The sequence below is a fragment of the Ptiloglossa arizonensis genome, chromosome 1 (genome assembly GCF_051014685.1).
Source record: "Ptiloglossa arizonensis isolate GNS036 chromosome 1, iyPtiAriz1_principal, whole genome shotgun sequence".
In the NCBI taxonomy this organism is placed as follows: Eukaryota; Metazoa; Arthropoda; class Insecta; order Hymenoptera; family Colletidae; genus Ptiloglossa; species Ptiloglossa arizonensis.
Window position 1 is genome coordinate 5,008,785 of NC_135048.1, and position 12,789 is coordinate 5,021,573.

The 12,789-nt window shown below is 41.6% G+C and overlaps 1 protein-coding gene across 1 annotated transcript in view; it reads left to right on the forward strand.

The window, feature by feature from the left end:
• Hgtx (HGTX homeodomain transcription factor) overlaps positions 1 to 12,789 on the forward strand; it is a 48,334-nt gene that overhangs the window by 13,175 nt on the left and 22,370 nt on the right. The window contains exons 2-3 of the mRNA XM_076320453.1: positions 1,678 to 1,788; positions 9,699 to 9,907. Coding sequence (XP_076176568.1) covers positions 1,678 to 1,788; positions 9,699 to 9,907 — 320 coding nt within the window. The remainder of the gene's footprint in view (positions 1 to 1,677; positions 1,789 to 9,698; positions 9,908 to 12,789) is intronic.

The following is a 12,789-nucleotide window of genomic DNA, read 5'->3' on the forward strand; positions in this document are numbered from 1 at the left end:
TAAAACCAGTCTCGTGTAACCGTGACCGGAATCATTAATGCAATTAGTGGCGGAAGAAAATTTCACGGGACAAAATTAAATGGCACAGGAGTATACGGTGCCTGTAATTTTGTCTTATGGTATTTTCTTCTATCCCTATCCACTTTGAAGATGCAGCTTGTTCCAGTTTCATGGGACACAATTTTTGACAAATCAGATTATTGTATAAAATAGACCTTCGAACGAAAATTATACTGTTCAGAATGTTCCGAGCAAGATGAAAAACGCTAGATTTTTTTACACGTTCGTAACAATCGTCTTCAATTTTTTACACGCAAAACCTGTAGCTCGAGGTTAGTTTCATTCGTCTCGCACTTCTCTACTTTCTGTTTTGTTTGTTTTTATGTTCCTGTATCTGTTCCTTGACACTTGCATAACAGACGCGTAAATAAAATAAGAAAACATTGATTTTTGTCTATCGTTCGACGGCCATTGAGACGAAATCAACCGGGCGCAACAACATAACCTCAATATTGAGTACTAAAATTTATGCTGGCGACAGGTTCTGAACAGATACCAATAGTTTCCGTTGTCTCTGTTCAGAACGGTACAAATTTTCATATTCACGGTCATAATACTGACGATACATCGGAGAATGTTAGGCAGTTTTTGCGTGACTCGGAACTTCAGCCATGATTGGACCGTTCGTGGCCACACGCGTCGCGTTGCGGTTTTCCTGGTGGCGATACACAATCTCACGAACAGTATAGTAAACTATAAAGGGTGGTACCAATAGCATTACCTTCCTAAATTTTCTCGTGTTCTGTTGTTGCTTTAGACTCAAATGAGACGAGAGCAACAACATACGATACGGTCGAATGCAGAAATTTATACGGGCCGTTTAATACAGTACAAAAAGTAAAACAACATTGGTCTGTATTCCCAATGAGCAACTATGTATTAACGATAGCGATACAATTTTTACAAACTTTCATAAATTCGTGATACTTGTATACAAATCTTTCCGCCATTGTATTTTACATTTATTAATATTTTCTTGAGAATACATATTTAATCGATTTATTTCTTTTCGGTTTGATAAATATTTCATCTAACTTTAAATGACAAACACACTTTAATCTTCGAAAAATGATCGAAACGAAATTAAAATTTTAATATCTATTGTTAAATTATAGATTGCGCGTAACCTTTCGTAACTGAACATGACGCTAAATTATTGAATTTACGTTAAGAGAATATTATAAAGTTTAAAAATATCTGAAGAGGAACAACTTTTCCCGTGACTTCGTTCAAGATCTGAAATTATGTAATCGTAAACACAAAATATGAAAACATACATTTTCATACGTTCGTCGTGAAAATAGAATAAAATCAAATTTTTGAACAATCTTCCATGAAGCACTTGTATTTTTCAAGCGTTTTATTTTGATTATCGAACCAATTTTTACACATTTTTGCATAAACCATTCGTAGTCCAATGACTGTGGATAAGATCTCGAAGACGTTTCGCAATCTGTAAACATTGTATCGGCAACGTCAAAGAGGGACAAGTATAATCGAGCGAGAGAAAAAGAGATAGAGGTCGCAGAAGATACAAAGAATAAACAGAAGAAGAGAATATACGCGTGGACATCTATATATACGCATATGTTCACGTTATGTTTGCTTTGAATGCAGGTATCGGACAATTTCAACAAAGAACGGAGCCACGGCATCCCGCTGTCTATTGGCCGGGCCTTCAGGGATTAGTCAGTGATCCCCTAGCATGGCGGGCAAGACTACACACACGTGAGTATCCTTTTCGATATACACATATATTTCCTGTTTCATTTTGAGAAGGTATTTTGCTTAAAGCGAAGATTGTTGACACGTGATAGGTGAAAATGTACCAAGTAACGTTCACCCTTCTTTTTGCTACTCCAAAGACCAGAATTTTAGAATCAAGTAGTCACCGGAAGACAAAAATAACATCGCAAATCGAACTTGTCTAAATTAACTATAGCTCGGTTACAGATTTATAAATATTATAATTTTCACGCGACAGAACATAATTTGACGAGCAACAATGAGAACACCATTCATAAGAAGTAAGAACTAATTGATTACGAATTTCATTGAAATATTGCAGAAATTACGGTTTATTTAACAGTAACATTGATACAACTGACGAAGCTTGGAGCGATGCACAAGTTTAGGTAGAAAAATAGTGAATCGTTTAGATCAGGGACAATTCAATAAAGAACGGACTATGATGATTATAGGTTTACGAATACTACTCTCCAGTTCATTCTTTATACCTGTGTTATACTACATTCTTGAGTTTTTGATCAAATTTGCAACCACGGAGATTCAACAGTGGAGCACTTCAAAAGTGCAGTAACACTAATCGTAAACGATTAAAAATTATATATATTATTTCCAACCGCTGTAAGTACAAGTTGTCGAGAAGATTTGTAAATATTTAACGACCGAATAATGTCCGTTTTGCTATCAAAGGGACAGATCATCGTTAAAATAGAGACTCGTCAAAAAAAGCAGGACATTGATGTCAAAAAAATTGTATCGAAAACATCGAGAGAGCATCCTAGATAGTTTTTAGCCTAGAGATATTTCTTTTCCCTCGATACTGGACAGATTTGACAGCTGCTCGTGTTTGCTTTTGCGACAAGGAAATCGGCCGATCGAAGTGAAAAAACACGTGCCGCTGAACTGCTAAATGCTATTCTAGAGATCACTCGAAACAACGACGAGCCGCCGCCGCCGACGCACAAAAAACTGTCATCCGAGAAGAATCTACGAAAACACTTTTTCCCCCTGTGAAGAAGGGAAAAAATTGAGAAACGGATAAATTTACAAGGACTGTTCAACATTGTTTTTTTTCTTTCCAAACAACAACAATTGTATTTTTCCCAAACGAACCTTACCACTTGAAGATATCGATCAACGTTATTCTAATTAATAAAAGGAAAATTTTATAAGAATATAGAATACTTTGACTAGAAAAAATTAATAAAAGCTATTTAAAAATGAACAAAGAGTATTGAAAACGTTTCGTAAGACAAGTTTAAAGTGTTACTTCAAATTGTACCTCGTCTTTAGACATAAAGACCAACCTGACATTGGCGTAACGAAGACACAATACTAACGATAATATCGCGTAACTTATACCGACAAATATATTGTATTAAAATTAAAAATAGGAATCTTCGAGTAAACAATAATATATCTTCACTGTAGCAGAGTTTTACACGATATGGAATTAAGTAATGAGTAAAAAAATAATGTACAAAAATAAAGATAAGTGTACATTTTCGTTATAAAGGCAAGATGCAGACACTCTTATTAACTTAACCTTAAAATAAACAAAGTAGCAAAACAACATCAACGCATACAAAACAAGTTACAGTTCCCGCTTTCAAATGACGACTCTATTATATAACTATCCCGCTTTTAAGTGACAATTCTACATAACTATCCCGCTTTCAAGAAACAATTCAGGGTACTTACCCTGCTTTCAAGATTATCGATTCAAGATACCTACTCACCTTTCAATGGAATTAGATATCACGATTTTATCATTCGAAAGCAGGCATTACTCGTCTTTCCCCATGAACAGTGCAGTGATTATTACAGTGACCCTTGGAATAACCATGCACGCGATTCATTACCGGACTTAATAGTATACTTTCGTAGATAAGAATTATACATAATGGACGGAATAAATAATACATTAGTATACACGCAATAAAAACAAAGTATCGCTTCGGTATAAATTGCACTCTTATCGCCCCCACTCCGCAAATCCGAAAAGGAGGAGGAGACTATTAATCGCACGAAAATTTATATTTAATCATACACGCATACACACACCTGTTACCGAAACGTTTCAGAGCTCGTTCACGCGAATGTTCACAGCACTCCCAATTCGCAAATAATTTTTACCTCGTACAGTAATTATTCCTCGGCGTGGACAATCAACGAGATCTCAACGATCCCGATAAAACGGAACACACCACGGTCCACCCTATGCAAAATCGAGGCATACTATACGCACACTTAACTTCTCCAGCGCCAGGTCACTTCGAAAACCGCTTTTTCCGGGCGGGAAGTTCGCGTCGAAGCGTCGCGTCGCTTACATAACTCGTACCCCAGCGATTTGTAAAAGCGATTAAGGGCGCCGCAAAAAAATCACAAACAAAGTGAAAGAACACGTGACGGCGGAGGAGAGAGCATCCCCTTTCGAGAGCATACATCAGCCCCGGCGGTGGCACATGTGCCAGCCCCGGCACGCACACGAGCAACCTACCACCAAAGAGAGAGAGAGAGAGGGGGACGAAGACAGGACGAGACGGTGGTCTATTCGATCCCAACGGCGAGAGAGAGAGAGAAAGAGAAAGAGAGAGAGAGAGAGAGAGAGAGAGAGAGAGAGAGAGAGAGAGAGAGAGAGAGAGAGAGAGAGAGAGAAGGGGATGGTGGTTGGGCGGGTGGTCGAAGAGAGAAGCCAAGAAGGGTGACGAGATAGGATACTAGGATGTAAGTACGTAGGATCGGCGTGGAAGGGCGTGGACGAGCGAGCGTGTGTTGTTTCAGCGTCGTCGGGTACGAATGTCACTGCGGGACGAATAAGAGGGTAGCGGTGGCGGTAGTCCGCTGCGGCGTTGGATCCGGAATATCATATTCAATATCAACCCTCGTATCCCGGCGAGGCCTCCTGCCTGCTGCCGCAGCCTCTCCAGCCCCTGCTTTCCACACTCACGTGAATAACTCTAGCAATATTTTAACTGTGGCATCACGGTGTATCCATTCCTGGCTTGCCCGCCTTCGTCTGCTACCACCCCCCCTAACCCCCCACATACACCCACCCCCTCCTCGCCAGTGACCTGACTTACGGCCCCAGCCATATACCGTGCTGTACCCTCTTCGTGTACGCTTTATATTCCGAGCTGTAACGTTGATCGGCTGCATGGGCCTCGCGAGGCAGCATCCAACGACCGTCGCGGGACCAAGCATTTCCTCCGGCCCTATCAGCTATAAAGGAGGATCGGTTTCACCTTTCTATTAAATACCTAGCCCCTCCACCTAGGGGCTGGCCGAGTTCTTCGCCTTTCCGGATTGTTACGCGGGTTATTTATGACGGACTCGAGGCGACCTTACTTTCGCTGGAGAGTCGCGTGCGATTGCCTGTTACATAGTAACATACTGCTTCCGGGTTATTAAACGGCATTAGACGGTGTGCAGTCGGTCGATAGAGGGTGTGTTGTGATGCGAGCGGCGATGCTGGATCCAGCAGCTTTAACGAACACTGGCAGGAGGATTAGCTAAGGCGATGGATACATTCGCGATCGGATAGGTCCTTACAGAGATGGGTACGCAACAACGGGGACTGTGATACCGAGGAAATGATCTCGTTGAAAGGAGAAAGTAGTTTCAGCGAACGCGAGTCTGAGAATGATCCGAGTCAACGGGTCACAGTGTTCGGTAGACAGTGGACGACTGCTCGACAAGGATGATCAACAATTTGTGTTGAAGTTTCTTTAATAATGAAATATATTCGTTGTTAACAATGTTAGTCAGGTAGTCGCGTATGCAGTGGGTTAACGGTTACACGAAAGTAATTACACTATAGGTTTTGTTCACTGTGCACTGACCATTGCTCGACCGGGACTGAGAACTCAAAGAATACAATAGGCCTGGTAAATCCACGCCATGCAACGCAACGTTGCAAGCCTCTGCATCGTATCACTCGACGTGGTTCTGACACCATGAACCTTAAATTTATGGCTTCCTTCGGGTATCGTTGTCCTCCAACAATTTGGATCGAGGCAGCGAAGATTATGTAAAGCATCTTGAAAGGAGAAAGCTATTGTATTAGCTGAACTAATACAGGTTTAACGCAGTTAATCGCAGATTTAGCGAGTGCAGGCCCAAAAATCATCCAAGACAATGGACACACCGTACAATAGATTTGATTTGTAGAGGTTGAGCAAACACTTAGTCGGGAATACTAAGGACTATGTTGCGCTCCTCGAAAGAAGTAGGCAGGTTTGATGAACACTGGCCTAAAAATTACCCAAAGCGACGAATACATTGTTCAGTGGGCAATTGTTTAAAGATGACAATCGGCGATTCGAATACCTACACTCGGGTCTGTTTCGAGCACCTTGCGAGAAGATGACTAGTTCAGCGAATACGGGCCCAGAAATGACAAGAAATAGAAATAGTATCGATACTACGCTCTTTCTGCGAAGGGAAAAAGAATCTCCGGATTCTGACCTCGAACAGATAACCAAAACGCGTTAATGGAACGAAGAGTACACAAGAGTTCGAAGAATCGAAAGGAACCCGTACACGCGCGACGATAGAAAATATTGTATAAAATATGACCGTGTAATTAAGAAGGGCACAGAGAGAGAGAGAGAAGTTGCACGGACGAGCAACACGCGGTCAGACGCGTTTACGCGGCACATGGGGAAGGGATGCAAAGTGAACGGAATGGGGAAGAGGCGTGGGGTCGTCACAACAGTATGGGTTGTGGGACTTTAATTTAATAAAGCAATTTGTAACGGAATACGGAACGAGGCAATAATGGCCAGTCGGCGGGGAGGGTTCTAATGAGCTGCTTACCGCACTCCACCCTCTGCTTCGATGGAGGTACACGTTTCACGCGATATCCCCTATTCATCTACTTAGAAACTGCGTAAACTCGAGCAACTTTCCTACGTAATTCGATAACTCCACTTTTTGCGGAAATTTATGCACGTCAGCGTTACAACTTCGGTTTCGTCATCCCTGGACAAGATCGATCCTTCCCCTGAGAACTATTATGTTCAATAATCGTTCAATAAATTTTACCAGAAATCGCGAAATGGCTATTGCGCAAAAAACGATAACAATGGTAGTATCTTTGTTACACACACACGTGCAGACAATATCTCGACTATGGTGTAAAACGTAGATTTGATAAATATGTACGAATTAAAATTACCATGAGTCTATTTGAACGCGTGCAAGTTCTATCCACGTTACGTGACTTTAATGCCTATTTGTTTTCTTAATACAGTAATCCCTGTAAAACGAAAACGTGGTTTACTTTCGATCAATTATCCAGGGAAGGAATAGTCTTTCTCAGAAATCAACTTTTCCTCATCTCGAGCTGAGATACACCAAAAGTGCTCGAGATGCAATAACAATAGCGACGATTACTTATTTCAAGATAAAATTCGATCGATTATCCAGGGAAGGAATAGTCTTTCTCAAAAATCAACTTTTCCTCATCTCGAACTGAGATACACCAAAAGTGCTCGAGATGCAATAACAGTAGCAACGATAACTTACTTCAAGATAAAATTCGATCGATTGTTCGAGGGATCATTGTGAACACCGTCACTTTATAACGCGTTATTCCAATGTTCAGACACTTCTTTCCGGCATTTCAAAACACCCTAAATACTTCTTTCGAAACAGCCCCCCCCCCTGTATACTAAGCGAGGAATACTCCAGAAGTAATTCTTATCGATATTCGGTTTCAATGCTGTGTACATTTTACTCTTCGGTTTTCCATGCTTGTATTTCGTTGGCGGGAAACGATCCGCAAAGACAGATCATAGGATAATTTTCTTATAATTTTACGAACGGTTGGTTGGCTTTACGAGTAGAATGGATGCGCCATGCTAATCGTGCCCGGTTTTTCGCAGTAGATCGCTCGTGAACATCTTCGCGCCGAGATAATGCCACCCCAATTTCACCCCTCTGTCACGTGCCGTTCCATTCGGTGATGGTATCTGGTTCCGGAGATCGCTTTTCCCACCCCTGGCATGTTGAACACGGGATCAACAGTCGGCAAGGATAACGATAACAAAGTCCGCCTATTTGCGGAACGCTAAACTCATGTGGCTGGCACGTGCCGACCAACGTCGAGAAGCCCGTGATTGCGGTCTATCGCGCAAGTGTTTAACCCTTGAACGCGTGATTCCATCAAATTAAACTGCGATCTCCCCTTGTTTCTCCCTGGAGCCTTCGAACAATCGTTGAATCGTTTTAATGCTCGACGAAGCACGCTTCGAATATCGAACTCGATAGAGGTACGTCGTCGACGGTGAACCTCGATAGAGGTACGAAAAACAAAATGGCGACACTTCACGTGACACTGAATTATTCTTTTTATAGGAGTATACGGAGTGTTTCAATGTTAAAGAAACTCTGGAAGTACGTTACGAGTCGTTGAATAACCTTCGATGATTTCAAGTAGTAAACGCAGAACGAACTGATTAATTAATATCGTATATCTACGTTTGTACCGTATTGTACGAACAGCGGAGCTTGTATCGCCTTTGTGTATAAGATTTTTATCATAACTTTTTAATCAAGAGTTTTCGAACCTATGTTCGTTTAAAATTTTATGTTTATTTTTACTGGTGAAATATACCAGTACAGTTTGATGCTTTCGGTTTGAGACACCCGGTATATTAAAGATAGGAAGGATAGGCCCATATCTCTGTTAGTATCGATTCTATCGAAAATTTGCAAACGGCGAAATAATTCCTAAATTTAATTTCTAATAACTTTTGTTATACACAGTTTTCTCCAGAAGCGATTATAAGTGAGATATCGTGTATTCTGTGGTAGGCGTTGCTCATAATGTAGCTACAATTTTAAGTCGTTCCAAGTTTCGTCACAATTACTTCGACCACTTTCATCCGATGCGGTGACAAACAGAATTGCATTTTGTTTACGTGGATAATAACGCATACGATTAAAAATTGTGAGAGTCCAGAACGAAGCTAGTTAACAAAGAGTTAGTTAATGAAGTGAAATGTCAATGGAATCGAGCATTCGACATTGTACGTAGCCGCAAAAGGTAGCAATCGATCGGTTATCGTCGGATAATTGCATGGTTTTTAATAGGTCTGCCGTACACAACATTTTTGGCGTGTAACGAGATGTTAATTTATGACGTAATTATCGATAGGGTATGTAAATCGTTAAAACGAGTACGCTCGCGAGGGCAAGAAGAATGAACGTAAAATTGATGAAGATTAATTACTTGGTGAAGGGGCTATCTGCGCAAACTGTGCCTCCGATTATTGAATAAGTTTGACGATCACGATGATAACGCTGTTAAATGTCAGAATTACCAACGTTGCGATTGCAAAAGTGCACGATTGTGAAAGTCTTTTGAAGCACATACAGCGTCAGCTTAGATTAGGTTAGAGAAGCCATTTGTCTTTGGAGTAAATAAGAGCATCGATGTCTCCATCGAACGGAGCTGTATTCCTTTTTTTGCAATAGAGACAAAATTTACATCGTTCTTACTCCCTAGTTACTCCATAATAAATCATTTATTTCAATTTTAATCGATTCTCTTTCACTCGCGAGTCCCTAGAACCGATTTTGTGTCTCACGTTTCATAACCTGCAAACTGCCACTTTGGTGATCGGAGGTGCACGTCACGTAACCTGTGACCACATTTCTGACGATTGTGCATATTGTAAAAAGGAAAAGTAATTAGATTACCGGAAAGAGATCGATTTTTATAAATAAAGATCGAGAGACTCGGACACCGGATACGAGTGTCGGGTAGCTCGACTTTTTTCCATCGACTCGTTCTAAGCGGTTCATTCGCCGGATGAATAGAAATAACGGTCGAAATAATATTATTAAAGTGACGAAAGAATCCCTGGAAAATATCGATGTTACAGTGTCGCAACAGCTGGGTTGTCAGCAAACGATGACAGGCACCGGCGGAGCTGGGGAGCACGAGGGTGGCAAGAAGAAGCACACGAGGCCAACGTTCAGTGGCCAGCAAATCTTCGCCCTCGAGAAAACATTCGAGCAAACGAAATACCTTGCGGGACCGGAACGCGCTAAATTGGCGTACGCCCTCGGAATGTCGGAATCGCAAGTCAAGGTAAGCTTCGCTTTCTCTGTCCCTCTGGACGGATTCCCGCCAATTAACGACCGATTACGGTGACACCTCGTTAAAAGTCTGGCTCGCTACCTCGATAAAAGTTACGGAATCGGCCAAATATTAAAATTGAAATTCGTACCTTCGTGAGAATATTGTCGACAAATTGGTTGGAATGCTTTCAGAAATGATTTTTATAATTAAAAAAAAAATCGGAACGAGGTCGCGTTTGAATTTATTCTCATTGAAGAACCGTCGATAAACAATTAATAATGTTTCCACGAAAATATAACGACAAATACAAATATTATTATTTTGCATCGGTGACTTATTTAGGTATTGCTCTGAACTTTCGACCGTTCTTTCGTCGTTGGTTTATCTTTCTCGATTACTGGAACAAGTCGACTCTAGAAATAAAACGTAGCAATTTTGTTAAAATTCTCCAAGCGGACCAGAATTAGCGACTTTTATCCAGACGTTACTATACTTTTCCTAAACATAATGCGCTAGATGTCCCATTGAAATATATTCATACTGTCACTACTTTAAATAATAGGAAGTGTTGCCTATTAATATTGGCATACCTAAAAAAAAAAAAAATATATATATATATATATTACACAGTAACAATATTTGAACCTTAAATTAAAACAAATACGCACCAACAAATTAATACATTAACCGATGAAGTAAATAATACATGGAATTAAAACTAAAAAGTATAATTTTGTGTAATACCTAGGTGGAATTATTTAAAACAGTCGATTATTCTATAGAAATAGGAACGAGTCGTAATGAGACTAGATAAGAAATGTAAACACTAAAAGTAGAAGTAACAAAATCGGTGTACACGAAATTAGATGACGATATCACGTTTAATAAACTTTATGCTAATCTTCGATAAAAACGTCACGATGATTTAAGCGGCCCGGCTAATTATGAGTAACAGATGTAGATGGGTTAATAAAAATTCATAACAGTTAAGCGTTCGCTGCTCCGATATTAATCCATGAATGATGGAACGACGAAACTGCGATAAAAAGTGAAATCAACTTAACTGCCTGTTTTTAATCTTCGCCATTATTTAATATTTCCTTGTCGGCTTAATTATTCCAGCGTGGATTACAACCTCGAAAAATCATTTTATCCTGCGACCATAGAAGACGTGTATTTGATTTTAATCTTGCAATAGCGTCAGTTTTTGCGCTAACAAATTTAGATGAATGTAATTATTGATATTTAGATATAATTATTATTTCCATTTGGGACAGCTTCAATCCGATACCAATTTTCAAATCCAATATTAAACCCTCCACGTTCGGTACACTTAAATTATGGACGTGAAGCTCGTCTTATCCTTTTATTAAGATTTTTCGGTATCGACCTCTACCAGAAACACGATCTCTACACGTAGTCATGAACGAGTAAGAAGAAACAAGAAGAAATTAAATCACTTTATCCAAAGCGGAAGCATTCTCAACTAAAGAGTCAACTCGTCTTGTCGAATACAAAGATATAATACTTTCACACGACGAATTAACTCGTCTTGCTCAATGTGTGCATATCGAAACAACGAGTTAGCTCATTTTCCTCGCTACATATATATCCAAACGACGAGTTAATTCGTATTGTCCAATATGGATGCATTTTCAAAGACCCCTTCCCCCTTCTCTAAAATTATACCTTTCACCACTTGGTGCCTGATTCTAATACCAAAGGTAACCAGGATAGCCAACAAGTAAGCAAGATGAGGCCAAAAAATTCAGGGCAAACGCGAGTCGCGGAAAAAGCATGTCATCGGCTTTCGCTAAGGGTGGACCAGTCCTCGCGCGGGCCAAAAGCGTCACCAGGGGGAGGGGGAGGGTTCCCCGGTGAAAAGGGCGTAATTTTAAAACGCATTTGTTCGGGGGCGGCTTACTCCATCAACGCCGGGAGCAAGCTTCTAACGAGGCAGCTTGTAAAAAGTTCGAAGGATAAAAGAAGGTGACAAAACAGCCGGAGACGTGTCAAGCTTTGCGGCACCTGCGTCATTCCTCTCTCCTCTCTCTTGTATCTCTCTATCTCTCTCTCTCTCTCTCCTCTCTTCTCTACTCTCTCATCGGTGCTCCAGCATCTCCAACGAAATAGGATGAACAGAGAGACCGGAACCGTAGGTGACGACGGCGAGCGTCACAGTGGCACTCCAGGCGTCCTCTTTCTCTATTCTTCCAACCGCTCTACATCTCCCTCTTTTTTCATCCATGTCCCTGTCTATCCGCCTATTTCTCTCCATCTTTTCCTCTCTCGTCCACCCCAGTCCACCCCTCTCTCTCTCTCTCTCTTTCGCTCCATCTCCTTTCCGCTCCCTACCCTCTCGAAAACCCCTATTACCTATCTCCCATATCCTCCCGGCGGCGGATCTCCCCGAGAGGCTGCCACCTCCTCCAGCAAGCCTCCACTTTTACTCCCGCCTCTCGGAGCTACATCTGTAGTACTTCTGCTCGAGCCGCGGCTCCGAACTCACCGCTCCGAAGCCTCCTCCGCGTGTCCCGTCCTCCCGGTTCGCCATCTTCGACCCTCGCAGCCAGCTTCCCATTTCGAAGCCTCAACCCCTGCCGCAGCGTCCTCTCTATCTCCCTCTATCTCCATCCTTCTCTCTACTTCTCTTTCTCTCTCACTCTCTCTCTCTCTCTCTTTCGCTCTCTGTTCCCTCTCTCGCTCTCTCCCTTGCTCGTGGACTCCGGCGGCGTCGATGTAGCGCTGTCATTGGCTCGTTCTACGCCGCCATATTTACATTTTTATTGAAAGCTACAAGTCTGTGTCGGTGAGTGATGGCAAGGGGATGAGCGCAGCGCCCCCTCTGCACGCCACCGCCGCCGCCACCGCCGCCGCCGCCGCCGCCGCTG